The sequence below is a fragment of the Capra hircus genome, chromosome 13, assembly GCF_001704415.2.
Source record: "Capra hircus breed San Clemente chromosome 13, ASM170441v1, whole genome shotgun sequence".
Taxonomy (NCBI): Eukaryota; Metazoa; Chordata; class Mammalia; order Artiodactyla; family Bovidae; genus Capra; species Capra hircus.
In genome coordinates, this window is record NC_030820.1 from 39,128,311 (window position 1) to 39,155,407 (window position 27,097).

The 27,097-nt window shown below is 45.6% G+C and overlaps 1 protein-coding gene across 1 annotated transcript in view; it reads left to right on the forward strand.

The window, feature by feature from the left end:
• The window catches only part of CFAP61 (cilia and flagella associated protein 61), a 243,028-nt gene that overhangs the window by 139,337 nt on the left and 76,594 nt on the right, over window positions 1-27,097 (forward strand). Inside the window, exons 19-20 of the mRNA XM_018057258.1 lie at window positions 18,801-18,899; window positions 24,545-24,709. Of these exons, the coding sequence (XP_017912747.1) occupies window positions 18,801-18,899; window positions 24,545-24,709 (264 nt within the window). The remainder of the gene's footprint in view (window positions 1-18,800; window positions 18,900-24,544; window positions 24,710-27,097) is intronic.

Here is a 27,097-nt window from a genome sequence, read left to right on the forward strand (position 1 = left end):
TCCCCTCACTAGCTTTCTATTTGCTCGGCAAATTTCAGTCCCTCTTTAACAGGAAGAGCCCCGGGTTATGTCCAAGAGCTTGTGTTTGTGGCCTGGTATCTCCACCACAGCACGGAACTGCCAGTGTGTAGCTGGCTTCTCCCAGACCCAGGTTACTTTTATAAAAAGTCTCCACGTGTTTTCAAAGACCCTGGTTTGGAGGAAATGCAGACTCCTAAGTTAGGAGAATATTTCTTTCCCCAAATCTTTTGTTCAGGATCACATGAGAAAACTTTGGCTACCATTCAAAACTGCAGGTGCTAAGAGGGGAGTGGGCTAAGGGGGAAAGGTATCCCCACTAGCTGATTGGTGAGGGCTAAGCAAGGAAAGGGGCAGAGGAAAGGACCCCTAGAAGGTATTTGTTCCTGGTGGACAGGGGGATGAGCTAACCGCAGGTGATTAGTGTACTCATTTGACCTCACATTTAATGGAAGATTTTTTTTTTGCTTCCTAGCCAGTTTGTTCAGTTATTCAGAACACACCCTTAGTTAACCAGATATAAGTCACCTGTCTTTAATTTTTTTAATTAATTAATTTTTGGTTGTGCTGGGTCACCATTGCTGGGCATGGGCTTTCTCTAGTTGTGGTGAGCAGGGGCTACTCTTTGCTGTGGTGTGCTGGCTTCTCTTCTGAAGAGCACAGGCTCTGGGTGCCAGCTCAATAGTTGTGGTGTGTGGGTTTAGTTGCTCTGAGGCATGTGGAATCTTCCTGGACCAGGGATTGACCCCATGTCATCTGCGTTGGCAGGCAGATTCAGATCCACTGTACCACCAGCGAAGTCCTAATTAAAAAAAAAAAAGAAATATATATATATATATATTTGGTAGTGCTGAGTCTTGGTTGCGGCACGCAGAATCTTCCATCTTCGTTGCAACATTCATGCCAACTGTAAGATGCAGCATGCAGGATCTAGTTCTCTTAGCAGGGATTGAACCTGGGCCCCCTGCATTGGGAGCACGGAGTCTTAGCCACTGGACAGCCAGGGAAGTCCCATAAGTCTCCTGTCTTTATTGAAATTAGAACAAAGTTCACAGGCTTTAAATACTGTGGTCAGTTTACCACAATCTTGCATTGCAAGAAAGGAGTCGTGAGATGCACTCAGGAAACTTCCTTTTCGCTGCCTGTGCCATTCTGTAGTCTGAAGTCTTCCCTGTTCTGACAGGACTCCTCACCTAAGATTCTGAACAATAGTTGTGTACAGCCGTTTTTGAATGATTAATGATCTGGGTGGAGTTGTGAAATTATAGTAGAGAAGAAGTTATCATAAACAGATCTTAAATCTTAATTTAGCTATATATCCAGTCATTATGTCTCGTTTAAAATGATTACATTGATATATACACATATAATTTTCTTTTTATGGAATCAACTTATATTTAATAAAGACAGGTATAAATTTTGATGTAAGTACTTGGTTGATTAAATTCCTCAATCAGACAGACCTTTTTAAAGCATTTTAAAGCACTCGTGGTTCTCTATCATCGTTGCACAGATTACGTCCACTAAAAATAGACCAGTATCAGTTTACGGATATCTAATCCCGAAGAGAGGAAATAGTTCTCTCATTATGTTCTCTAATTATTTCAAATCAGCAATCACCATAGTAACCTGCTGTAGATTTTACTTAACAGTTTAACTGCCATTTGAAATGGATTTTATAAATGATTCGAGTTGGAATGAAATGGAAGAAACACAGTTTTCACCAAGCACTGACCTCCAGTAAGGATTAAATCCACATTTTGGAGGCAAGATTTAGGAGTCGCCCTCCTGTGCTCCTGCTCTGTGTTATTAAACCCAGGTGGGGCCCCGTAGTTTCCAGAAAATCCATCTGAGGCCCAGTACAGCAACCTCTTTTTCCAGAAAATCTGGTCACCCTGTCATCTGGTGACAAAGCAAACCCAACTCTTTGTTCTTACATTATTTGCATGCAGAAAAACTGCAAAGCACCTTGGGTCTCCCCTTCAGATACCAAAAGCAGCCCTTGCAGAAGTTCTTGGCCTTGTCATGTTCTTCTTTCCCCAAGTGCCATGACGCTACTAGGATGTTGATGTGATTTGTCCAGTCACCAATTAACACATCAGGGGGCTTCCCTCATAGCTCGCCTGCAACTAGGAGACCCCAGCTCGATTCCTGGATCGGGAAGATCCGCTGGAGAAGGGATAGGCTACCCACTTCAGTATTCTTGGGCTTCTCTGGTGGCTCAGCTGGTAAAGAATTCGCCTGCAATACAGGAGACCTGGGTTCTATCCCTGGGTTGGGAAGATCCCCTGGAGAAGGGAAAGGCTACTCACTCCAGTATTCTGACCTGGAGAATCGCAAAGAAGATCACAAAGAGTCAGACACAGCTGAGCAACTTTCACTTTCACCAACTAACACAGATATCCAGGTGTGAGCTCTACATGAGGAGGGAGTGTTGAGGGGATGTTTGGGGTTTTGGATTTTAGTACAACATTCTGTCTGGTCCTCAGCTGCTACCCACCCGCAGCCACACCTGCTCAGAGGACACCCCTTCCTGTCTGGTCATCAGGCTAGTGGATCGCTTGGTGACTTCTTCTTGTCCTCATGAGGGCAAGCCCTCCTGGGCCTTCCAGTGCCCAGTGACATGACTGGCAGGCATTTCTAGAGACACACACCACCCGCCATGTGTGTCCATGTCCTCCTGGTCCTGGTGAATCTTCTGGAGCTGAGTTGAGTGGCCTCAGACTTTCTATGATCTCTGTCGACCCTCCTGAGCCAGCCCTAGCTGGCTGATACAAAGGGGAAAGGGGCAGGGTGGCTCAAGGTGGAGGGGGAGCTCAGCTAACTTGCCCCCCGTCCCCCACACCAGGTCTGTGCATCTGTCTTCTGAGGGCACTGTGCCTGAGCAACTCCACAGGGGGCAGAGGAGGGAACGTGTTCAGGCCCCCAGACCCCACCTGGCGGGCACATCCTGGCCTCCTTCCCCACCACCCACCTTGTCGGGACGTGTGCCCCCATGGTGGGGACCAGGGGCTGGGCAGGGGGAGGACAGCAGGCATGCCAGGGAGCTTTCTTGAGGTGGGGGGCATAGAGTAGAAAACCCCCACTCATCTGTGGAACAGAGGGCAGTGAAGTGGAGGGGAAAGGGAACTTTTAAGACCCTTTTGCTGTGTTTTCATCATGCCCAAGACATTCAGGTGATGGACATGAGCTATATTAAAATTGTAGTTCTCATGATTGATAGGTGGTGTTTGTTTGGCTGCCTGGCCCTTTGGGACCGAAAGGTGTTGTTTTAGGCAGTGTAGTTGTTTGGTCTTATCCTTCCTGGTCCTTCTGCTTAAAACCCCAAACACTGGTTTTTGGCAGAAAGCTCTTGGCCTCAGCCATCAGTGCCCTTCTATGGCCAACCAGAGCTGCAGTCCTGCCCTCCTCCCCTGCTGAGGGAGGGTCAGGGCAGGGGACCCCCAGTCCTGCCAACCCTGAGGTGCTGTCACACCAGGAGCTCCACCAACTCTGTCAGAGTTTAGTCTAAAGGGAACTCCCTGTTCTCAGATCAACAGCCAGGTCCAGAGGGGAGCTTCCATCACCTGTCAGGGAGATGCCATGTCCTAAAGGAGAGCTTTGCAAGGAAGTCAGAAAGCTCTTTCCAGAAAGCAAGGGACCTCTTTCCTCATAGCCAGTCATATTTTTACCAGCTCCTTGTTCCTGCGGAACTCCCCAAATGCAATGCTTTGACAATGTTGGGCTTTCTACAACGGTACTCCAAAATCAGTTTTTACAAAGAATTATGGACATGCTCTACCAAAAAAGGGGCGTGGGATAAGAACCGGGTCCATGAACTCATTTTATGTCTTCTGTCCTTTTTACTCGAAAGTTTGGTCTGGACTCCAGCAAGATAAGCATCACCTGGGAGCTTATTAGAAAGGGCCTCAGGCCCCGCCACTGTCAGTGGCCCAGATAGACATTTTATCTTCCAGAATTGTTCACAACAGCTTCTTCCTTCTGTCTTTGTCATCAAGCCACTGAGCTGAAGCATTTACTGTTTGATTCTGTTTCAGCTCATGTGTCTCTATGCCTTGTGTATTATATTATTTACTCCCAATTATGGAGCAGCTCCTTTTAATCCATTACTTTAAAATCTTTCCTAATTCAATTCTGATGTAAAGAATCTCTCGAGGAGCCTCTAATGGCCCTGGAGAAACGCATGAATGAACCCTGAGATGACAGTGACTGAAAGCAGCCCCGGGTGGTGTCCCCATAACTCTGGGTGGGTGGAGGAAGATGCCCTTTGGTTCTCAGGGCGCTCCAGTGGGCGCCAGGTCCCCCACTGCCTCGTCTTCCACTCCTGCCCCCAGGAAGAGGTGTCAAAATTCCCACCGTGTCATCTCACCCCAGGGTGAAATTTCTGGTTTTCGACCTGGGCCTTGATCCCACATCCCTGTGGGCATTTCAAGGTAACTAAGAACAGCTTGGAGCTACAGGGCACGTTTGTGAAGCTGCAGTTGTGCCACGTGACCGGAACACACGCTATCAGGTGGCGCAGGACTATGCCGTGCCCAGCGTTAACTGTGGATCTGGCGGCTACAGCCAAGCGCTTACAACTTAATGAGGCTTCTTATCTCCACCTTTGTCTGAGGACAGCTGAGGTCTTCAGTGTGGCCTGTCACTAATTAGGTGATTCATTAAGTAGTGCTTACGTGCTGATCTAAGAGCTGAACCGCAGCGAACAGGTTGCTGGCTGTCCTGTTGTGTGCTGCTGGCCTCTGCCCCAGGGATTGAGGGCCCTGTGCTGGCTCCGATCGCCCTCTGGGTACCCCGGAAATGCGAGGTGGCGGCCAGGCCGTGGCACCTGCTGTGGAGCAGGCAAGAGATCCCTGGGGCAGGTCACATATCACATCTTGTTGCATTGGCATCACGATGAGGCCTGTGGTGGGGGTGTGGGGAGAGGGGAGAAGGGCTGGTACAGAGGCCCCTCTGATGGCCTGGGGAGATGGAAGGTGAGGGGCGGGGACAGTGCCTCCCCAGGCAGAAGGAGCTGGCATCCCGCATCCAGAAAAGACTGATCCAGAGCGTCCTCGTCACCATCAGCTTTCCTAATCTGTTCCTAGTATTGAAGCGCACAGGCATCCCTGGGTTTTCCTGCATTTTGCAGATACTGCATTTTTTTTTTTTTTACAAATTGAAGGTTTGTGGAAGCCCTGCATTGTCAGATGATGGTTAGCATTTTATAGGAAAAACGTATTTTTTAGGTAGTACGTTGTTTTTGTAGACATCATGTTATTGTGCACTGAATAGACTATAGTATTTGGTAAACATAATTTTTGTGTGCACTTGTAAACCAAAAAAAAAAAAAAATACAGGTGACTCACTTTATTGGGATATTGGCTTTATTGTGGGTCTGGAACCAAATCCACAGTATCTCTGAGGTAGCCTGTGACTAAGGTTAAATGAAAGTATCATGGTTTACTGATGTCATTCCTTCCTGCTCCCTGCAGGAGATCTTTTCTCATCTCCAGTGGCTCACTTTAGAGGCTCCCAGAGCAAAAGGAAAGCAGCCTCTCTGAGCAATGTCAGGCCTTTTTGGGGATCAGCTAACTGCCGTGTTTTGTGGGTTTTCTGAGCCCCCAGGGTGAAAGATGTTAAATGGGAAGCGCTTTCTCCATAATGGCACGAAACATAAACCACACATGTGGACCAGTAACAGAGTCATCTGCTCGGCCTCCAGCCTCTACAATCAACTCATTTTCAAATGATGACATCGGCCCCTATCTTGGTTTACATTCCTGTAAATGCTGAAAACAAAGAATTTGGTGCCAGTAGTTTATTTGGAGGCAGTCTCTGAGAACCACCTGAGTGAGCAGGTGAGATGGGACAGGCAGGAAAGCCAACAAAGCCCCCAGATCACATGCCTTTGGGTCATTGTAGACACTGAGGCTCAGTGCTGCCAGGACCTGCAGGGTCACAGCCGGGAGCAGTCCCTCTGTGCTCAAGGAAGCAGATATTTACCCACCAGTTCTTGTCCATCTGGTCACTCTTGGGCTATGCTTCCATCCTGTCCCTCAAGCTGCCATGGTCAGGGGGTAACCCTGGGCAGAGAAGGCAAGAAAGCACTGAGGCAGGAGGACCATTTACAGGGAATGTGTGTGTGTGTGTGTGAGGGGGGGGGTCCCCTCCTAACCTGGTTTCTTTTGTTTGTTCTCCTTCTTTCTGTTTTTAAAAATACTTATTTATTTATTTGGCTGCGCCCAGCCTTAGTTGTGGCAGGCAGGATCTAGTTCCCTGACCAAGGATGGAACCCAGCCCCCTGCACTGGGAGCATGGAGTCTTAACCACTGGACCACCAGGGAAGTCTATGTTCTCTTTTCTTAATATTCATACCATTGCCCTTTAATGATGGAGAAGGCAATGGCACCCTACTCCAGTACTCTTGCCTGGAAAATCCCATAGACGGAGGAGCCTGGAGGGCTGCAGTCCATGGGGTCACCAAGAGTCTGAAGCAACTGAGCGACTTCACTTTCACTTTTCACTTTCATGCATTGGAGAAGGAAATGGCAACCCACTCCAGTGTTCTTGCCTGCAGAATCTCAGGGATGCAGAGCCTGGTGGGCTGCCGTCTCTGGGGTCTCACAGAGTCGGACGCAACTGAAGTGACTTAGCAGCAGCAGCAGCCCTTTAACGAAGTGGGCAGGTCTAGACAAAGGCAGAGGAAAGAGAGGCAAGAAGAGAAAACTGTGTCAGGAGGCTCTCCTGATCTCCTGCCACCTCTGTCCCCAGGCATCCTGGAGGCTTTAGAGAGATCCCAGGCATTCTGCTTCACCAGAAACCTCAGTGGGAACAAAGTGGGCAAGAAGGTTCCTGGGTAGGGAAGATCCCCTGGAGAAGGAAATGACAACCCACTCCAGTACTCTTGCCTGGGAAATCCCATGGACAGGGGAGCCTGGTAAGCAAAAGAGTCGGACACGACTTAGTGACTAAAACAACAACAACTTTTTGTATAAGCAACAGTTTGCAAAAATTCCAAACTCTACAATTCTATAATCAAAGCTGCTTTTCTGGGTAAGGGTGACTAGGTTGTAGTTATAAAAAGACAGCTTCCTGAGACCCTGTTCCTGTGGAAATGATCCAACAGAGTTGCAGTGCACCCAAGGAATGTGTATTTTTAAGACTGTCCAGGTAATTTTGACACACAGCCAGGTTTAATCACCGTTTATGGAGACTTTTCCTTAAACTTGGCAGTCTTACCCATAAGGAAACCTATTCCCCCCAACCCTGATTGCTCATTGTAATTGAGCTGTTTTTATGGGCTGTGTCTTCCAAACCACATTTTCTGATTCTCAACAAATCATATAACTTCTAAGTCACATTGTTACTTTGGGGCTTACCAGGCATAATTATTAACGTATCATTAAACATTGCATAGCTGAAGCCATTGCCCCCAGGTTCATAGTATTTATGTGTTGAATTGGACCCAGTAGAAAGCATTTCATGAAGCTTCATGCTTCAACTATTCGCCATTAAGAATGAAGGCCCAAGAAGATACCTGCCGAGCATGAGGAAACCTGCCCTGACTGTGTCAATAAAGCTTTCCTAACCTCTAGTATGTGCCCAAAGCATAGCACCCTCCTCACCCTCCGCACCCAGAAGTGATCTCACTTGCTTTTTAAAAACTATCTGGGTCTTTCTATTTATTTCTATTTTATTTTTGGCTGGGCTGGGTCTCTGTTGCTGCATGGTCTTTCTCTAGTTGCAGTGAGTGGGGGCTACTCTTCGTTGCAGTACATGGGCCTCCCATTGTGGTGGCTTCTCGTTGCAGAGCACAGGCTCTAGGGTGCATGGGATTCAGTCCTTGTGGCCCACAGCCTTAGCTGCTCCGTGGCACGTGGAATCCTCCCAGACCAGGGACTGAACCTGTGTCTCCTACATTGGCAGGCAGGTTCTTAGCCACTTGACCACCAGGGAAGCCACCTCTCATTTGCTATTGAATTCCCACAATGCTTGTTTTTTCCAGTCTTGAGGGATGATTCTGATTCGGCCTTGTACTTTTCTACCTCTTGTGTGTGAAGGGTTTCCAGTTTGCCTTTTACAGGTGCCATCTTGGTATTTACACCTTGCACATGCTCAGAGGATAAATGTATGGCATTTTTCAATTCAGTTCGGTCACTTAGTTGTGTCTATTTGTGACCCCATGGACTTTGCGACCCCCAGGAAGCACTCCAGGCTTCCCTGTCCATCACCAACTCCCAGAGTTTACTCAGATTCATATCCATTGAGTCAGTGACGCCATCCAGCCATTTCATCCTCATTCTCTTACTGCCTTCAGTCTGTCCTTCCCAGCATCAGGGTATTTTCCAACGAGTCAGTTCTTCACATCAGGTGGCCAAAGTACTGGAGTTTCAGCTTTAGCATCATTCCTTCCAAAGAACATCCAGGACCAATCTCCTTTAGAATGGACTGGTTGGATCTCCTTGCAGTCCTAGGGACTCTCAAGAGTCTTCTCCAACACCACAGTTCAAAAGCATCAATTCTTCAGGACTCAGCTTTCTTTATAGTCCAGCTCTCACATCCATACCTGACCAGTGGAAAAACCATAGCTTTAACTAGACAGACCTTTGTGGCAAAGTAACGTCTCTGCTTTTTAATATACCATCTAAGTTGGTCGTAACTTTTCTTCCAAGGAGCAAGCATCTTTTAATTTCACAGCTGCAGTCACCATCTGCAGTGATTTTGGAGCCCCCCAAAATAAAGTCTCTCACCGTTTCCATTGTTTTCCCATCTATTTGCCATGAAGGGGTGGGACCGGATGCCATGATCTTAGTAGAAATGTTAAGTTTTAAGCCAACTTTTTCTCACTCCTCATTCACTTTCATCAGGTGGCTCTTTAGTTCTTTGTTTTCTGCCATAAGTGTGACATCATCTGCATATCTGAGGTTATTGATATTTCTCCTAGCAATCTTGATTTCAGCTTGTGTTTCATCCATCCCAGCATTTCTCATGATGTACTCTGCATATAAGTTAAATAAGCAGGGTGACAAAATACAGCTTTGACATATTCCTTTCCTGATTTGGAACCAGTCTGTTTTTCCATGTCCAGTTCTAACTGTTGCTTCTTGACCTGCATACAGATTTCTCAGGAGGCAGGTCACATGGTCTGGTGTTCCCATCTCGTGAAGAATTTTCCACAGTTTGTTGTGATCCACACAGTCAAAGGCATTGGCATAATCAGTAAAGCAGAAATAGATGTTTTTCTGGAACTCTCTTGCTTTTTCTTTGATCCAACGGATGTTGGCAATTTGATCTCTGGTTCCTCTGCCTTTTCTAAATCCAGTTTGAACATCTGGAAGTTCACAGTTCATGTACTGTTGAAGCCTGGCTTGGAGCATTTTGATCACTACTTTGCTAGCATGTGAGATGAGTGTAAGTGTGCAGTAGTTTGAGAATACTTTGGCATTGCCTTTCTTTGGGATTGGAATGAAAACTGACGTTTTCCAGTCCTGTGGCCATTGCTGAGTTTTCCAAATTTGCTGGCATATTGAGTACAGTACTTTCACAGCATCATCTTTTAGGATTTGAAATAGCTCAACTGGAATTCCACCACCTCCACTAGCTTTGTTCATAGTGATGCTTCCTAAGGCCCACTTGACTTCACATTCCAGGATGTCTGGCTCTAGGTGAGTGATCACACCATTGTGATTATCTGAGTCATGAAGATCTTCTTTGTTTAGTTCTGTGTATTGTTGCCACCTCTACTTAATATCTTCTGCTTCTGTTAGGTCCATACCATTTCCGTCCTTTATTGAGCCCATCTTTGCATGAAATGTTCCCTTGGTATCTCTAATTTTCTTGAAGAGATCTCTAGTCTTTCCCATTCTATTGATTTCCTCTATTTCTTTGCATTGATCACCGAGGAAGGCTTTCTTATCTCTTGTTGCTATTCTTTGGAACTCTACATTCAAGTGGGTATATATTTCCTTTTCTCTTTTGCCTTTTGCTTCTCTTCTTTTCACAGCTATTTGTAAGGCCTCCTTAGACAACCATTTTGCCTTTCTTTTCTTGGGGATGGTCTTGATCACTGCCTCCTGTACAATGTCATGAACCTCCTTCCACAGTTCTTCAGGCACTCTATCAGATCTGACCCCTTGAATTTATTTCTCACTTCCACTGTATAATCATAAGGGATTTGATTTAGGTCATACCTGAATGTTCTAGTTGTTTTTCCTATTTTCTTCAATTTAAGTCTGAATTTGGCAATGAGGAGTTCATGATCTGAGCCACAGTCAGCTCCCATTCTTGTTTTTGCTGACTGTATGGAGCTTCTCCATCTTTGGCTGCAAACAATATAATCAATCTGATTTCAGTATTGGCCATCTGGTGATGTCCATGTGTAGAGTCTTCTCTTGTGTTGTTGGAAGAGGCTGTTTGCTATGACCAGTACATTCTCTTGGCAAACCTCTATTAGCCTTTGCCCTGCTTTATTCTGCACACCAAGGCCAAATTTGCCTGTTACTCCAGGTATTTCTTGACTTCCTACTTTTGCATTGTAGTCCCCTATAAGAAGGACATTTTTGGGGGGTTTTAGTTCTAGAAGATCTTGTAGGTCTTCATTGAACCATTCAACTTCAGCTTCTTCAGCATTACTGGTCAGGACATAGACTTGGATTAGCATGATATTGAACGGTTTGCCTTGGAAACAGAGATCATTCTGTTGTTTTTGAGACTGTATCCAAATACTGCATTTCAGACTGTTTTGTTGACTATGATGACTACATTTCTTCTAAGGGATTCTTGCCCACAGTAGTAAATATAATGGTCCTCTGAGTTAAATTCACCCATTCGAGTCCATTTTGGTTCATTGATTCCTAAAATGTTGATGTTCACTCTTGCCATTTCCTGTTTGACCACTTCCAATTTGCCTTGATTCATGGACCTAACATTACAGGTTCCTGTGTAATATTGCTCTTTACAGCATTAGACTTTACTTCCATCACCAGTCACATCCACAATTGGGTGTTGTTTTTGCTCTGGCTCCATCTCTTCATTCTTTTTGGAGTTATTTCTCCACTGATCTCTAGTAGCTTATTGGACACCTGCTGACCTGGGGAATTCATTTTTCAGTGTCCTATCTTTTTGCCTTTTCATAGTGTTCATGGGGTTCTAAAGACAAGAATACTGAAGTGGTTTGCCATTTCCTTCTCCGGTGGACCATGTTTTATTTGCCTCTTATCCTTCTCCATCAGAGAGCAGACAGGATGAAAACCACAATCATAGAAAACTAACCAGTCTGATCACATGGACCACAGCCTTGTCTAACTATAATCCATGCCTTGTAGGGCCACCCAAGATGGACAGGTCATGGTGGAGAGTTCTGACAAAAACATGGTCCACTGGAGAAGGGAATGACATTTTTACTTCATGTATGTAGAGAGGAAAACATCTTAAATCATTTCCTCTAAATCATAAAGCAAAACTCAATTTTATTTTGTTCTTTTCGTTGGAACTCCCATATTTTGTTCTCACTTGTTCAATGGACATTTCAAGCATTATATTCATTTTCTTTTGTGTTTTTTTTGGTGAGGATTATGTTTTAACCTTCATGCACAGATACATAAGCTTTTCCTCTGAGATCGTGCTCCCCAAATCTCCCCCGCCCAACTCCCCTTATCCTAACCACCAGCCTTACTCCACTGCCAGGTCCCTGGAGAATCCACAGAGCACCAAGGTCATGCCAGGCAGGCCGTCATGCCTAATTGTGGATCCAGTGTTGATAAGAGATCCTTGAGCCCACACACAAGCCTCGATGCGGGCAGGTTTAAGCAACTTCTTCCTTGGCCTTTTCCTCTGGGCTCCATCCTGGTTCCTCCAGGGGCTTCCAGGAGCAGGGGAGACATGCAGGATGGCATCCACTCGGTGAAGGCTGACTGCGTCCCTTTTCAAAGGGCTTAGGGTCATTGATCACAGGCTTCTCCCCATCCAGTTTTCCCCGGGGGTCAGAGTGTGCTGTTACCAACAGCTTTGTGGCCACACAGGCAGCTGCTGTGTGTCATTTTCACTCACACAACAAAAATGAAGTCAGTGGCCAAGGATGTGGTCCAAAAGTCTCTTTTGTGATCTAAGCAGAAAAAAATATTGCAGAAGGAACTTAAACATTTTCCAAAGGAAAAGCTAGATTCTCTTAAGAGGTTCTCTACTCACAAGAAAGATTTTGCTTCAATTTGCTTTCTCCCTGTAGTTTTCCTCTCATATGGGAAGTCCACATAACTCCTATCTTTGAAATTCCATCATTTTATTCATTTTGTGAAATTACGTGGTATCATTAAGACCAGATTAAGTGTGAGTTATTCTTGGACTAGTCAAATGTGCAGTTAGGTTAAATATCCATCTCGAGCTGGGATTCACCGTTCAGTTGGCAAATATTTTTGTCATTGTGCTGAGCAATTCAGAAAGCAGAGATTTTAGTAAATTAAATTGTAGCATTTAGATTGATATGGGATAATTGGTTTCCCTCCACATTATCTGTTTGTTTGAATAAAACCGTTAATGGAAACGGTTAATTAAATTACTTGCTTTGGTTGTCCTAATTTGCACCCCCCCCCAAGGAAATCAGCAAAAACATAAAAATTAAAAATAATACGCATTCACTGGCAGATTGACAGGTTTCTACTGCCTAGAAGGGTAAGCAACCTGAGAAGCATTGTGTTTCTTTTATCGTGTTCACCATAACTTGGCAATGTGACCCTCTTTATGTGAAGGATAAGAATGTTTAGACCTAATTCTGTAGCTGTCCTTCCAAAGCATGGAACGAAACGCAATACCTTTTACTTATTTCCCTGGATACTCTAATCCCTCCCTGCCTCACAAGTGTCTTTGAGCCCTTCCTCCCTCTGTATCCACAGCAACATGAAATCCCACTGGAATTATCTGCTGTGAAAATGCAGGTGCACTTGTTTAATGTTTCATTGGCCTGAGCACTTCACTTGAACTTTTTTTTTTTTTGGTTCCATGACATGATGACCTTTGATTTCAGAGTGGAGGGCTCACAGTGATGCTAGATTTTGTTTTCACGCATAAAGCCGATCGATAGTGTGAGACCCAAGATAGTGCCTTTTCCGAGGTGCCACTGCTTCTGCCACATGTCCATACCCAAATGCCCCTGTGATCCCCTCTTCTGTGTGCAGGAACTTTTTGAATATTGAAATAATATTGAATTTTGAATATTGAAAGAATAAAAGCCTTAAATGTTTTATCCCCATATTTCATCTGAAGAAAAGCTAAGATCTATATGTATGTGATTAAAAAGTATGATGATTGTGGACTGATACTCTTGTGAAAGTTGCTCAGTCGTGTCTGACTCTTGGCGACCCCAGGGACTGTAGCCTGCCAGGCTCTTCTGTCCATGGGATTCTTCAGGCAAGAATACTGGAGTGGGTTGCCATTTCTTTCTCCAGAGGATCTTCCCAACGTGGGAATCGAAACCAGGTCTCCCACATTACTGGTGGATTATTTACTGTCTGAGCCACCATAACTATCTAAGAGTATTTTATAACTCTCTCAGAGTATTCTAAGAGTACCTAAGAGTACTATAACTAAGAGTATTATGACTATCTAAGTGCCATCATTTCATGGGAAATAGATGAGGAAACGGTGGAAACAGTGTCAGACTTTATTTTTTGGGGCTCCAGAATCACTGCAGATGGTGATTGCAGCCATGAATTTAAAAGATGCTTACTCCTTGGAAGGAAAGTTATGACCAACCTACATACCATATTAAAAAGCAGAGACATTACTTTGCCAACAAAGGTCCATCTAGTCAAGGCTATGGTTTTTCCAGTGGTTGTGTATGGATGTGAGAGTTGGACTGTAAAGAAAGATGAGTGCCAAAGAATTGATGCCTTTGAACTGTGGTGTTGGAGAAGACTCTTGAGAGTCCCCTGGAATGGAAGGAGATCCAACAAGTCCATTCTGAAGGAGATCAGCCCTGGGATTTCTTTGGAAGGAATGATGCTAAAGTTGAAACTCTGGTACTTTGGCCACCTCATGTGAAGAGTTGACTCATTGGAAAAGACTCTGATGCTGGGAGGGATTGGGGCAGGAGGAAAAGGGGATGACAGAGGATGAGATGGCTGGATGGCATCACTGACTCGATGGACATGAGTTTGAGTGAACTCCAGGAATTGGTGATGGATAGGGAGGCCTGGCGTGCTGCAGTTCATGGGGTCGCAAAAACTCAGACTGAGCAACTGAACTGAACTGAACTGAAGAGTATCTTATACTCAGTTATAAATTTAAGAAATTAAATATTTGGATGTTTCTAAATCAGGATGACTGAGATAGCTATCACAGAAAGATATGAGGTTAGAGATAAAATGGAAATGCTGGTGGTAATTTCATATAAAGGCATGAAAGAGGCAAGAACTTCATGGAACAGCAAGAAGAGTGACTTTCAAAGAAGAGTGGGAAGGCAAGGTTATGCCCCAAACATAGGAACTGAGATACCATGCTCATGAATTTGAACTTAATGTTTTGGTCATAAAAATAATTAACATGCATTGAAAATGTTCAGTGTAGCAGGAAATATTCTCAGCATTTTATAGGTGCTATTTAATCTCATCCTCACATCGCTCATATGAGGAATAAGGCTTTATTATTTTCATTTCACAGGCCAGAAACTGAGCCACAGAAAGGTTGAATAACTTGCCTGAGGCCAAAGAGCTAGAAAGTGCTCCAGACAGGAGTCCAGTAAGACAGTCTGACCCGTGACCTCATGGTCCTAGCCACACTGCTCTGCATTCACCAAAGTGTTGAGCAGACATATGGACTTTAAGCCAGGAACAATTGAGCTTGGATTTAATTTAAAAAGAGTTCCCAGGAAGATAGACAGGAGAGATACTTGTGCCAGAGAGACTAACCCTGGGACTGTTTTCTCTAGGCAAGAAGGTGAGCTAAGGCAGTGTGTCCTGGGAATGGCAGGTGTCGGGTGTTCAAGAGACGTGGACAATGCAAACATAACTGGACGTGGTGACCAGTTGTGGGGAAGGAGAGGGAGGGTAGGAGCCCCAGGTTCCTAACTTAAGAGGTGGTCTGTTGACCATGTGTTTGATGAAGTTGAAAGAGAAGTGGGATGGGGCTACAGGCCCATTGTTTGGACACATACTGAATTTAGTATGCCTGTGGAGTGGCCACATTAGGACTGATGGGCGTCTGGAAATTAGATTTCTAGCTCAGAAAAAAAAAGTATAATTTAAAGACGTAAGATGAAGTCATGGTGGTCAGTTCCATCACCTGGCCAATCCCAGGCTGAGCATGGAGCCTGGGAAGCTTGGCAAAGGGTAGTTGGGCCATGGAGGAGGAGATGGTGAAGAAAGCAGTCTTCAAGGAGAACCTCAAGGCAGTGCCATCTCAGATTGAGAGTTCTATATGTTAGCTCCTGGACGGGGCCTCCTCCATGGACCCACCCGTCCCTATTTCCTCCAGCCCTCCCTCCTCAGGATTACCATCAGCAGTGGCACCTTACCCACCATTGCTAGTCCATGGGTGAGCCCCAGAACCCTGCACACATCTCTGCCTTTCTTCAGTCAAACCCCCTGTGGAGTCGACTGTCCACTTCCTGCCTGGACCCTGGATAATATGAGGATCTTCCCTCACTCCCACCCGCCATTCCTTTACAAGTCAGTGCATAGAGACTTCTAGCTGCTGCCCAGTATTTATTATGTACTTTGCCTTGATAACAGAACCCTGGGCAGTGTGGTTCTTGGAAAACCCAGTGTGTTTCTCTTTGAAAACCCACGTTTCCCAGCCTCCCTTGCTGCTACGTAGGGCCTTGTCGCTAAGTTCTGCTGTGTCAGCGGACACACCACGTGAGACTTTTAGGGAAGCTCCTTAAAGAGCAGCCCTTCCTACCCATTCCTCCTGCCGTCTGCCTATAATGTGGACGTGGGGTGGATGTGATGGCTGGACTCCAGGAGCCGCCTTGGACCTGAGGTGACTCTAGGGGTGGAAGACGCACTGAGAAGCAGAGAACAGGGTCTGCTGACGGCATAGCTCCACCTTATCAGCACGAGACAGGTCACTTTCAGGCTTCTTAAGCGCAGTTAAAAGAGAAATTTGCTGGGAGAGGCAGGAGGGGAGCTTGAAGAGGAGGCAGGATTAATGGGAGACCTCTCTCCTCTGAATCGGAGGGGGAAGGAAGATTGCTCTTGTTGGAGTATGTGGAGCTCGCAAAAAGGGAAATGGGGGAGGGGTCCTGCCAGGGGGGCTTCTTTTCTGTTTTCCTTATGACATGGGAGGTGTTCTCAGTTGAAAATGAGAAAGGGCATAGTAAGGAGGATGATAAAGGGTGAAATGGCAACCCTGAAGAGTGGATGAGGAGTCAGAGAAGCCACAAGGAAGACCACAGAAGGAATTTGGCTGAGGCTAAAGCAGAGGAGTAAATAAAAATAGATAAAAATTAATGAACAGATGAAAATTAAGAAAATGCTCCTCCTCTAATCTTTTGTTGAAACCTTTAACTGTGTAATATAATTCTGGGTAATGTAGGGCAGTGATTTGGCAAATTAAAGTCATTCTACAAGTGGTCCATGTTGTTACTTCAAATTATTCAGTGCCAAAGAGATTGTTTTTGTTGTAAAAGATATCGCTGAATAATCACTAAGCCTCCTATTCATACAGAGATGTGAAAGAGGCCTGCATATAGATGTTATTTATATAACATAAACCACATTTTGATCACTTAGCCTCCAAAGCCCAAATAAATTTTGACCACATGTGAGGATAAACACATATTATTATTTGCATTTTCCGTTAAATGGTAAGAAATCAAAGGCCTATGATTGGTGTGTTTGCAGACTGGCCGCCCTAAGTAGTTGGGGTTAATTGTAACCTTTATGTTATTTGAATGGATTCAAAATTATTACTGTTAGAGGATAGATGTTCTTGGTTTTCTTTGTATCAAATAAGAATATTCGCCTTTAAATGACACACATCCCTAGAGACTTTAGAGCAGACCCTTTCATAATATTTAGCTACTTTTAAATGTCAGGTGCAGTTGAATTTATTCCATTGCCGGCCGTGTGTGCCTTCACCAAAAGGCTCCGGCTTTTAATGGTACTTAACAGATTGTCAGCAAATTGATAGCATTTCCACGTTTGGAAGTTTTCCAGTTCCCTCCTGGGTAAGGAGGGCGGGTGTTCTTCTCTAACTTGGAGATGGTTTCTTTTTTGGCGTTCGTTGGTGTAAGGGGAGGGGTGAACCAAGAAGATATTTTTAGGGAAAAAAAATACGTTCCTTGTCCTGCTGAAGGCCAGCAGAAGATCAGCTCACCCAGAAAATGTAGCTGACTCTAGCTGGAGGGTAGATCTGCCCAGTAGGAGAGCTGTAAATATTTCAGGGAAACCTAGAGGGACGGAGCGCTGAGAAGCACCCACTTAACGTGTGTACTGAGTGGACTGCTCACCATCCCCCAGAGCACTGGTCTCCGGGAAACCTGGCTGAATGAATGCAACCGGTGCTACTTGGGGTCAGAAGGCAAGGCTTTCATTTCTGGTCCAGCTGTTTCTGACCTTCCTGACCATGAAGAAATTATCTACCGTTTTCAACCTTGATTTTCTTCAGTCTGAAATACAGATAAATGCAAACCTGCCTCCCACCTCCGGCAGAATTTGTCTTGAAGATTAATCTCTATGACGATGCCCATAATCGCACCTTGAGCCCTGGAAAGCCTGATGCGAATAAATACAAGGCAGCTTTGCTCTCGAAAGGAATCCTCCAGCATTCTCCCCTCTGTGATGCTGTGGCCTCCTAATATGAGTAGTTACAAACATCTGAAAGTCATAAATCTATTGTTGACTGCGGGAATTAGATGACTTTTGCATCCCTGTCCACAGTTTGGGGTCTTACAGGGCAGTGGAGACCAAGGTTAGGTGAGAAGATGCTGGAGCCAAACGACATGGTTCACATCCTACCTGCAGACTTCCTGGGTGTACTGTCTTTGGCAAATCGCTTTGTCTCCGTTCCACACAATAAAGTCAGGGTAGTAATAGTGCTGCTTCAAGGACTTGGGGAGGGCCTCGCAGAACCCCTGAGTGCAAGCACTCAGCAAGTTTTCACTGTGGTGGTTAGGGTTCCATGCCGTTTCTCAGAAGTCATCTGAAACTCAAACTTTGCGTGTGTGTGTGTGTGTGTGTGTGTGTGTGTGTGTGTGTGTGTGTGTGCGTGCGCACGGGCGCGCACGCGCACGCAGGCTTAGTTGCTCAGTCATGTCAGACTCTTTGTGACCCCATGGACTGTAACCCACCAGGCTCCTCTGTTCATGGGGATTCTCTAGTCAGGAGTACTGGAGTGAGTTGCCGTGCCCTCCTCCAGGGGATTTTCCCAACCCAGGGATTGAACCCAGGTCTCACACATTACATGTGGATTCTTTACCATCTGAGCCACGAGGGAAGCCCATGAATACTGGAGTGGGTAGCCTATCCCTTCTCCAGGAGATCTTCCCAACTTTGACTTATACTAAATCTACCCGCTTCCTCCTAATTTGGAGTTTGATTTTGTTTTACTCTGAAAAGCAAATTTTTTAAATTAATGTTCTGTCTTCACTGGCCAGCAGTTTGGGAAGTTCCTGTCATTAGCTGTTCCAATGCCCTCTTTCTCCTTTAAATGGTTGGTTCTCTTGAAAGGTTTTTGCAAAAAGAGTTGCTACGGTCAAAGAAAGCAGCAACAATCAGAAGACTTGTGAAATAAGGTTCAATTGAATTACAATGAACTTTCACAGAATTGTGCTTTACCTTTTTTTTCTTCTTCTTCTTTCTCCTTAGCTCTCATCTGAAGTTCAGTAATCTCACCTTGATTTCAACCTACGGACTCCCAGGAAAAAAACTTCTGGGGAATGAACAAAGGAAATTTTTAGCAAATGAGTATGAATTTCATTTTCTAAAATTTATTTTATATGAGCATACAGATGATTTACAATGTTGTATTAGTTTCAGGTGTACAGCACAGTGATTCATTTATACTTATATCCATTCTTTTTTAGATTCTTTTCCCATATAGTTATTACAGAATATTGAGTAGAGTCCCCTGTGTTGTCCTTGTTAATTATCTATTTTGTATATGGTAGTGTGTATCTGTTAATCCCAAACTCCCAGTTTATCCTTCCCCTGCTTTTTCATACAGAAGCCTAAATGCCCTCATTTATGTGCTGTCCTTTTTCTGCTAAACAGTAGAAAAGGGAAGTGGTGGGCTTTTTTGTGGGTTCAGATGCTCTTTAGGAGATGCAAATGCAAGTTCAGAGTAAATGGCAGGGTTGGGAGGATGCTGGCCTATTCCAGACATCTGGGACGAGTCTGCTGACCCAGACACCACCTACACTCAGGTTCTGAGTGACTCTCCAGGGCAGGGGAGCTTGGTGACTGTACTTACATCAGAACAGGCAACCCGCTGAAGGGAGCTAAAGGCTGGGTGCCTCCCTGGGGTGAGGGTCTCAGACCCACCCAGCCCTCTAACACCCGAGGTTGATGAAGCAAAGGTCTTTGGAGCGATCAAGGCAAGTGTCAATGTTTCTGTCCCCACAGAATCAGTCTTTGACAACATCCTTTCTAGAAAATGCCATTTCATTATCACTCAGCTTCCACTCATTTTAATTTCCTGAGCAAAGCGTGGGTACAGGCGTGATGAGGCTCCCTACCTCTAGAAACAATGTCCCTGTTTCGCCAGGAAGGAGGGAGGAAATTGTTCTCAGTGGGGGTTGTGGGGGTGTTAATTTTAGACCCATGAAGAAGGATCCTCTTTCCTCTGTGAAAAAAGGCTGATTTTGCTGTCAAACAGTGACAAAAACAGCAGCCACCTTGCCAGCAGAACCAGGCTCATTTTGACCCAGTACTTTTAAAACCAGACTATAAACTTCGGAGTTTTGGTAAGGACATCATCAGAGAGCACCGTCAGAAGGGGTCTGGGTTTGGAGCCAGGTCGACGGAGGTTAAGATTCTGCCCCCACCACAAAGGGGACTTCATCTCTCTGTGCTTTGAGGGATTTGACTGTAGATTGTGCTTGGCTAAACCAGGCTCACTGGAGTTTTGGGTTAAAATCAGTCTAACGCCAAGTTCTGGCTGACAGAGGACAGTCAATCCATTCACACGCCTTCCCTCACTTTCTGTCTTTCCAAATGACACAATTCCCGGGAAATACCAGTGTTCCCAATCATTGTCTCACGAGGAATGTAATTCAGTCAGGGTGGCCAAGGTTTCCTGTCAGTCTCCAGGCCAGGTGTGTTTCAGAAGAGAAGAGAGAGAGAGTAACACTCTGCCGGCCTGATTCTGCGGGGACCTGCATGTGGCTAGCACTCGGTCACCTGGTGCCTCTGCCCCTGTTCTTCACCCCCATCCATGCTATCGGCCCAGTCACCAGAAACACTGCAAAAACGTGAATCAGATCATGTCAACTCACCAGCAGCCAGGAGCTGCTCTGTCCAGCGTGGCAACCGCGAGCCACATGTGGCTGCTTAAGTTTCAATTAATTACAGTTCAAGGGGATTAAGGTTCAGCCCTTCAATTACTTGAGCCACTTTTCAAGTGGCCGACTAGCCGTGTGTAACTCATAGCTCTCCTATCAGACAGGCCAGCTGCAGAAGGATTCTGTCATCACAGAAAGTTCCATATGCTCCATCTAATCTGAAGCCTGTCCTTTTCTGCTGACACTTCTAACCCCCTCTTTTAATATGTTTGCCCTTGTTCTCTCCACTGTAGCCTCACCAGCCTCCTTGATGATTCTTGAACACAAGAGGCAAGTCCCCACGTTGGAGGTCTTTGCTCCCTGGTGGCTCAAATGGTAAAGAATCTGCCTGCATTGCAGGAGACCCAGGTTCGATCCCTCGTTTGGGAGGATCCCCGGAGAAGGGCAGGGCAACCCACTCCAGTACTCTTATCTGGAGAATTCCATGGACAGAGGAGCCTGGTGGGCTACAGTTCATGGGGTTGCAGAGTTGGACACCACTGAGCGACTTACATTTTTCCACGAGACCTATTCTGACCACCCAATTGTCTGCAACCAATTCTCCAGGACACTCCAGTCCTTTTCCTCTGTTGTTTTCCTTATTACTGAAATCCTTGTAAATACACAATTTGCCTTTAAAATGGTTGATTCTGAATCCTTCAGCTATATTGCAAACTCCACAAGGGCCGGAATGTTTTGCCTTTTTGTTCGCTGATGGGTCCCAGTGTCTGGGACAATGTTCGACACTTAGCAGGTGCTCAGTAAATTATGTCAAATGGATGATGGATACCTTCAAAAAGTACCTACCAAAGTCCCCTCCACCAGGGTGTAGATAGGGATTAAATAACACAACCATATACGATGCTTCTGGATGTAGACCAGCATGTTATCCTAACCCACAGAAGCTACAACTAGAAACAGCAACAGGATGCTGCCTTTCAAATGGTCCTCAGATCACGATATAGGAAACTTTCTGATCATGGAGTTAAAAAATAGCAAGTGTGCTGACATCTGTAAATCTAATTATTCAAATTCCTCCTGCTAAATATTGGGTTGGCCAAGATGTTCAATTGGGTTTTTCCATACTAGCTCCTGGAAAAACTTGAATGAACCTTTTGACCAACCCAATACAAATTCTGAACTTTTCCGTAACCAGTGTTTGGATTTATTATCGCCATTGTTATTTTTTGAAGAGCCATGTTTTGTTCCCTTGCCCCGTGCTCCCACACCGTCCAGCCTCTGGTGGAAGTGCTAATGACTTACCCGGGATGCAGCAGAAAGGAGGGCACTGGGAGGGAGGGGGAACAGGCAGAGGGAGAAAGCCACTAACTAGACGATCCGCTCTGAACCACTGAAGGGTAATTACGATGCTCCTTCTTCCGGGAGTGTCACAGTAAACCCTCCTGAAAACCTCTGAGGTCCTTTCCGATCCTGTAGGGTTTTAATTCCATGAAATGCAAGTCTTCACCACACTTACATTTATTATTCCCCTGGAGTTCACTCCTAATTTTGCACCTGGGACTTAGGCTAAGACTTCCGATCTCTAGGTTTGAGGTCACTGCAACTTTAAGCCAGCTGGCCACTCTGTATTTCTACTTTTTTCCCCCCTCCTCCTTATTACCTGTCTCCGGAATGTTCTATGAAGACAAATTTTCACATTATTTCTGTGTCAGGGTCAAGCTCCCTTGAGAAATATGAAGTCCCATGGACCTCCCTTCTTTGGTTTCTTCTCTGTCTACCAGAGAACCCTAGTGGAGATATTTCTCTGGTCTCCAAGCCTTGAGATGGTCCCTGCCATGTGAGAATCTTAATAATCATTTACTCTGCTTAGGAAATAATTTTACAGGCAGAACACTTACAGCCTCCAGTATCTAGCTTCACCTACCTGATGGGTAAATTAAAGGAGATCCAGAATAGTTTATAATATCCAAAACGGATGGGTATCACCTGCCCAGTGATGTCCTAAACTGAGAAATGTCATTCTGTGTGGTCACAGGCTGTAAAAGGAAGCATCCCACATTTTCCATGCTTCCTGAGGTTCCCTAAAGCCCCAGTGTTTCTGAGTGCCAGCCTGCTGGACAGAGCTTCAGATCTGAGCTCTGAGCTAGGAATTCTGAAATTATGAACACTGCTGACCGACTATCATTAAAAATGGCATTCATCTTAGCCTTTCCCAAATTTCCCCTGAGAACTTGCATCTTTGAGCAGATCCTCATGTGACAAATCCCTGTGCGTTAATGAAATTTAATTTTTTTCCCATCTTGGATGGCTGACAGTACCACCCTCTTAGGAATGGATGATGTCCCAAGTAGCAACAGGCCTTCATGGGTCTCTTCGTGAATGTACGAAATCAATGAAACATCCTGCTTTCCTATAAAGCTACTAACATGGCTTTTTAAAAAAGAATTTCATCTCACTATCTGTTATTTTCCTGTGACAGGTCAGCCCCCTATTTTCTTTTCTTATTAAGAAGAAATTTTCTTGTTTTTTAAGTGTTGTTGCATGGAGAGATACAAAGCCCAGACTCGCTTCTCTTTCACAGGCCCCATAACAGGGTCTAATGTGTATCCATTACCAGGGTTCTTTTTGTGTGGTGCGAGCAGACTCTACACATGGATCAAAAAGAAAAATGTTCTCCCATTACCACTTCAGAATCCTGTTTGCCTCTAAGCAGAGTAAACAGGGTTGTGTATTGTTAACATTATCTGGACTAATACTCCTCACATATGCATCCCACTTGACCGGACAGCATCTCGTACATTCTCATGCCCATCCCTTACAACCTTCGAGGTGGGTGAGGAGGGGTCATTGTCTCCTGCTCAGAGGTGGAGATGGTGAAGTTCTGAAAAGGGGTGCAGAGTCCCCAGGACCCAGTTTCCTTGGCAACAGAGCAGGAACACAGACCCTGGCTCGGGGAAGCCCGGGTTTAAACAGACTCTCAGTTTTCTGCTCTTCTGCATTCTTGGTCTTCAGAACAGGATTATTAAAACATCCTGTACCTGAGGGTCATGCCCTCCAGAAGATTCTGGAAAGAACCCTTACAGAAATCTAAATAAACCCAAAGCCACAGGAAATCTACTTTTCTCCCATTACAGTGTTGTGTTCATCCTCAAATAGAACCCAGAGAAGCAAACCCGTCCATCCTGGACCTGCTCTTATGGAAGCAGAGGTCCCTATAAATCACCTTTGTTGTTAGGAGGGACTCCCCAAAGTCCCCAAGGATTGTACTGGGTGCAAACATAATTCCCCAATTGACACCTTCTTTAAATAAAATGTGTTTTGTTGTTTGAGCATGAAACCATACGCTTATTCTGGATATGAGTCATTTATCAAAAAGCCTTTGCATACGGGCATGGTTCTCTGTATTCTGGACCTCGACCCCTGCCTTTAGGGATCCTCAGGTGTCACTTTCTTCATCCTCATTCACTCCGAGTCTGTGGTCAATATGATAAGATGACAGTTGTCAATATGACTATTCAACAGCTAAAGTAAATTTGCACCGGCCATGCATTGGAAGGAAAGTGAAAGTGAAGTCGCTCAGTCATGTCCGATTCTTTGCGACCCCATGGCCTGTAGCCTACCAGGCTTCTCAGTCCATGGGATTCTCCAGGCAAGAATACTGGAGTGGGTTGCCACTTCCTTCTCCAGGAGATCTTCCCCACCCAGGGATTGAACCCGGGTTTCCCGCATTGTAGGCAGACGCTTTACCATTTGAGCCACCATGCATTGGAAGGAAGAGTATTAGAAATGATTACACACACACACACACACACACACACACACACACACACACACAACACACACACACACACACACACATACACGGGCGCGCATGCACCCTCCCTGGCGTGGACTGGCCTACCCCAAGCAAAACAATTTAGCTTTAACAGGAAGATGTCATTTGGCTTCTAAATGTTCACAAGGACAAATCTAGACTGCCCAGGTCCTGGTGAGTTCTCAGCAAGAGCACGGGCTCGGCCCACCAGGGGCCCTGAACCAGCTCACCAGATGTCTCATTAATGCTCGCTATCAGCTGCTCAAATGTCACTGATGGAGCCTCTCTCTCCGCAGCCACTGCTATAATGACAGAGATCATGAACTGATGTCGCTGTGCTCCTGGGTCAACGTGGTGGCTGCTAGGATGACTGCCATAGACCGAGCAGCCAAGCAGGTCGTTGTTTCGAGAGAGAAAGTCGTGCTCTACGACCACCTCATCCTCTGCACCGGACGGCAGTACCAGGGAAGCTCTCGCGGGCTAAGGGAAGCAGGGCGGGGGGACGGGTCACAGGGTGGCTGGGCCCACATCCCAGGTCCAAAAATGTGCCTCCCACCTGCACACGTGACCAGAACTGGGTCCTCCTGGAAACCCACCCCAAGAAAGCATTCTTCCCAAGGATGAAAACCACAGCAAACTGAAGAAATGGCATCCTTGATGCTGTGGTCCCAAAGTCGAACACTTGCCACTCACCAGAGCAGAATCCAGACACAGCCTGTCATGCATCTACAGGAAATTAACTTTGCCTCAACAGCCTACGGCTTCCCTGATGGTTTGGACGGTAAAGAATCCACCTGCAATGCGGGAGACCTGGGTCAAATCCCTGGGTCCAGAAGATCCCCTGGAGGAGGGAATGTCAATCCTTGCCTGGAAAATCCCATGGACAGAGGAGCCTGGTGGGCTGCAATCCATGGGGTTGCAAAGAGTCAGACGCAACTGACCAACTAACACTTTCAAGAGCCTAACATTTGGCGATGGTGCCAGGTTTACAAGAAAGTATTTCAGACACACACACTTTGTGTCACCCTTGTGGTATTGTGTGTCTTGGTTACAAAACTCTAGGGAGTGTGGCTGGTGGCTTACCTGGTGACCATGCTCTCCATCTGGGTTAAATTCTCAAACCGTACTCAAGGAAAATGCTCCAGGATGTGACTGAAGCTGAGTTTGAACATTCTCACTCTGCAGCAGCATTTTGTGCAGAAATAGGTCATCTCTTTGATGGAAAGAGATTTAGATATGGGGTCTTTTTGTTACATTTCCCCCAAGGAACTGGATAGGCTCCAAGTTGGGTTTGTATGGAGTTATCCACCTCCTCCACCGCGTCCCACGCAAACACTGGTCGTATTTTCCTGGTGCTGTCCCAGGCTACCATGGGGATTCACTCATGCTTGAGCTGGTGGTCATGGTGAGGACAGACAGCCTGGCAACCCTGAGCATCACTTACTTCTATCACTCAGCCCCAGTTACCGGTTGAGTGCACCTGGGGCACTTTTGAAATAAACCCAGGCTGGGCCCCGCCCCCAAGGGCTTTGTTTTAATTATTCTGAGATGAGTGGGACCCAGTCATCAGTATATTTTTTGAAGCTCCCAGTTGATTCTTTTCTTAAAAAAATTAATCAATTTAATTGGAGGATAATTACTTTACAACATGTGATGGTCTTTGCCATACATCAGCATGAATCAGCCGCAGGTATACACGTATCCCCCCACCCTGAAGCCCCCTCCCACCTCCTTCCCCACCCTCTGGGTTGTCCCAGAGCACCAGCTTTGGGTGCCCTGCTTCATGCATAGAACTTACACTGATTTGAGACTAGGTTGGAGAACTATGGACTCGAACATTCTAGAACCTCATCTTACTTTAGAGCAGCGCTTCTCCAGCTGTCATATGCACACACATCCCCTGTGCATCTCGTTAAAATGCAGATGCCAGCAGGTGGTGGGGTGGGGGAGGCTGTGGCTGAGAAACCTCTATTCTGACTTGTTTCCAGGTGAGGCCAAGGCCGTCAAGGGAAGCCCTGATGGTCCAGCTCGGATCAGCCTCTGAGTGATGTCTTTTCTTCCTATCTCCTCCTCCCCTTCTTCTTCTCCTCCTTCTTTTAATGAAATCCAGTTCTCAAAGTGTAGAAAAGGATTTTTTTTTCTGGATTTTTATTTATAAAAATAAACGAGGTCCTTAAATATTCCTCTTTTTTGAACATGAAATCAGAAGAAGACACCAAGCACGCCTCTGTCCCCTGCCTCACCCCAGAGCTCCAGCTGCGCCCTGTGACCGTGGGCTTGGGAAAATCTGAGAGGAGACCCGGCCAGCTGTCCAGAGTCTCAGGCGCCTGCCCATGTGTGCCCAGCTGCCCCACGGCTTTCGTCTGTGGCACATTAAGCTCTTGCCCTTTTTACACCAGGCAACATGAAATGAAGAAGTGATCAGGAGTGTTCCAATTTAATTTTTCCAGAAGGACATGAAAACTAAAGGTACATAAACTGATATTTTTTTAAAGGCAGCTGAATTCATTGGGCGCTTCCAGCTGTTATTTCTCTCCCTAGTTCCTTCTCATACAGTCTCTCATGATTTTGTCCCAATGCTGTGATTTAAAAAAAATACTAACAAACTGACGAAAGTAAGACTATATGTTATATCTGTTATAAAATAGAATTACAAACCTTAACCTCTAATCTGATTTGTAAATGGCACAGATCAGTCTAAAATATCGTGCAATATTTTTGATATCCACATCCACCACACTTTTTTTTTCTAATGAGAAAATCCATGCTAAAGCTACACTGTGCTACAGGGTTTTGCATGAGGAGGGCTAGTCTCTACTTTCAAGCCCTCTCTCCAGGGTCAGCCATTC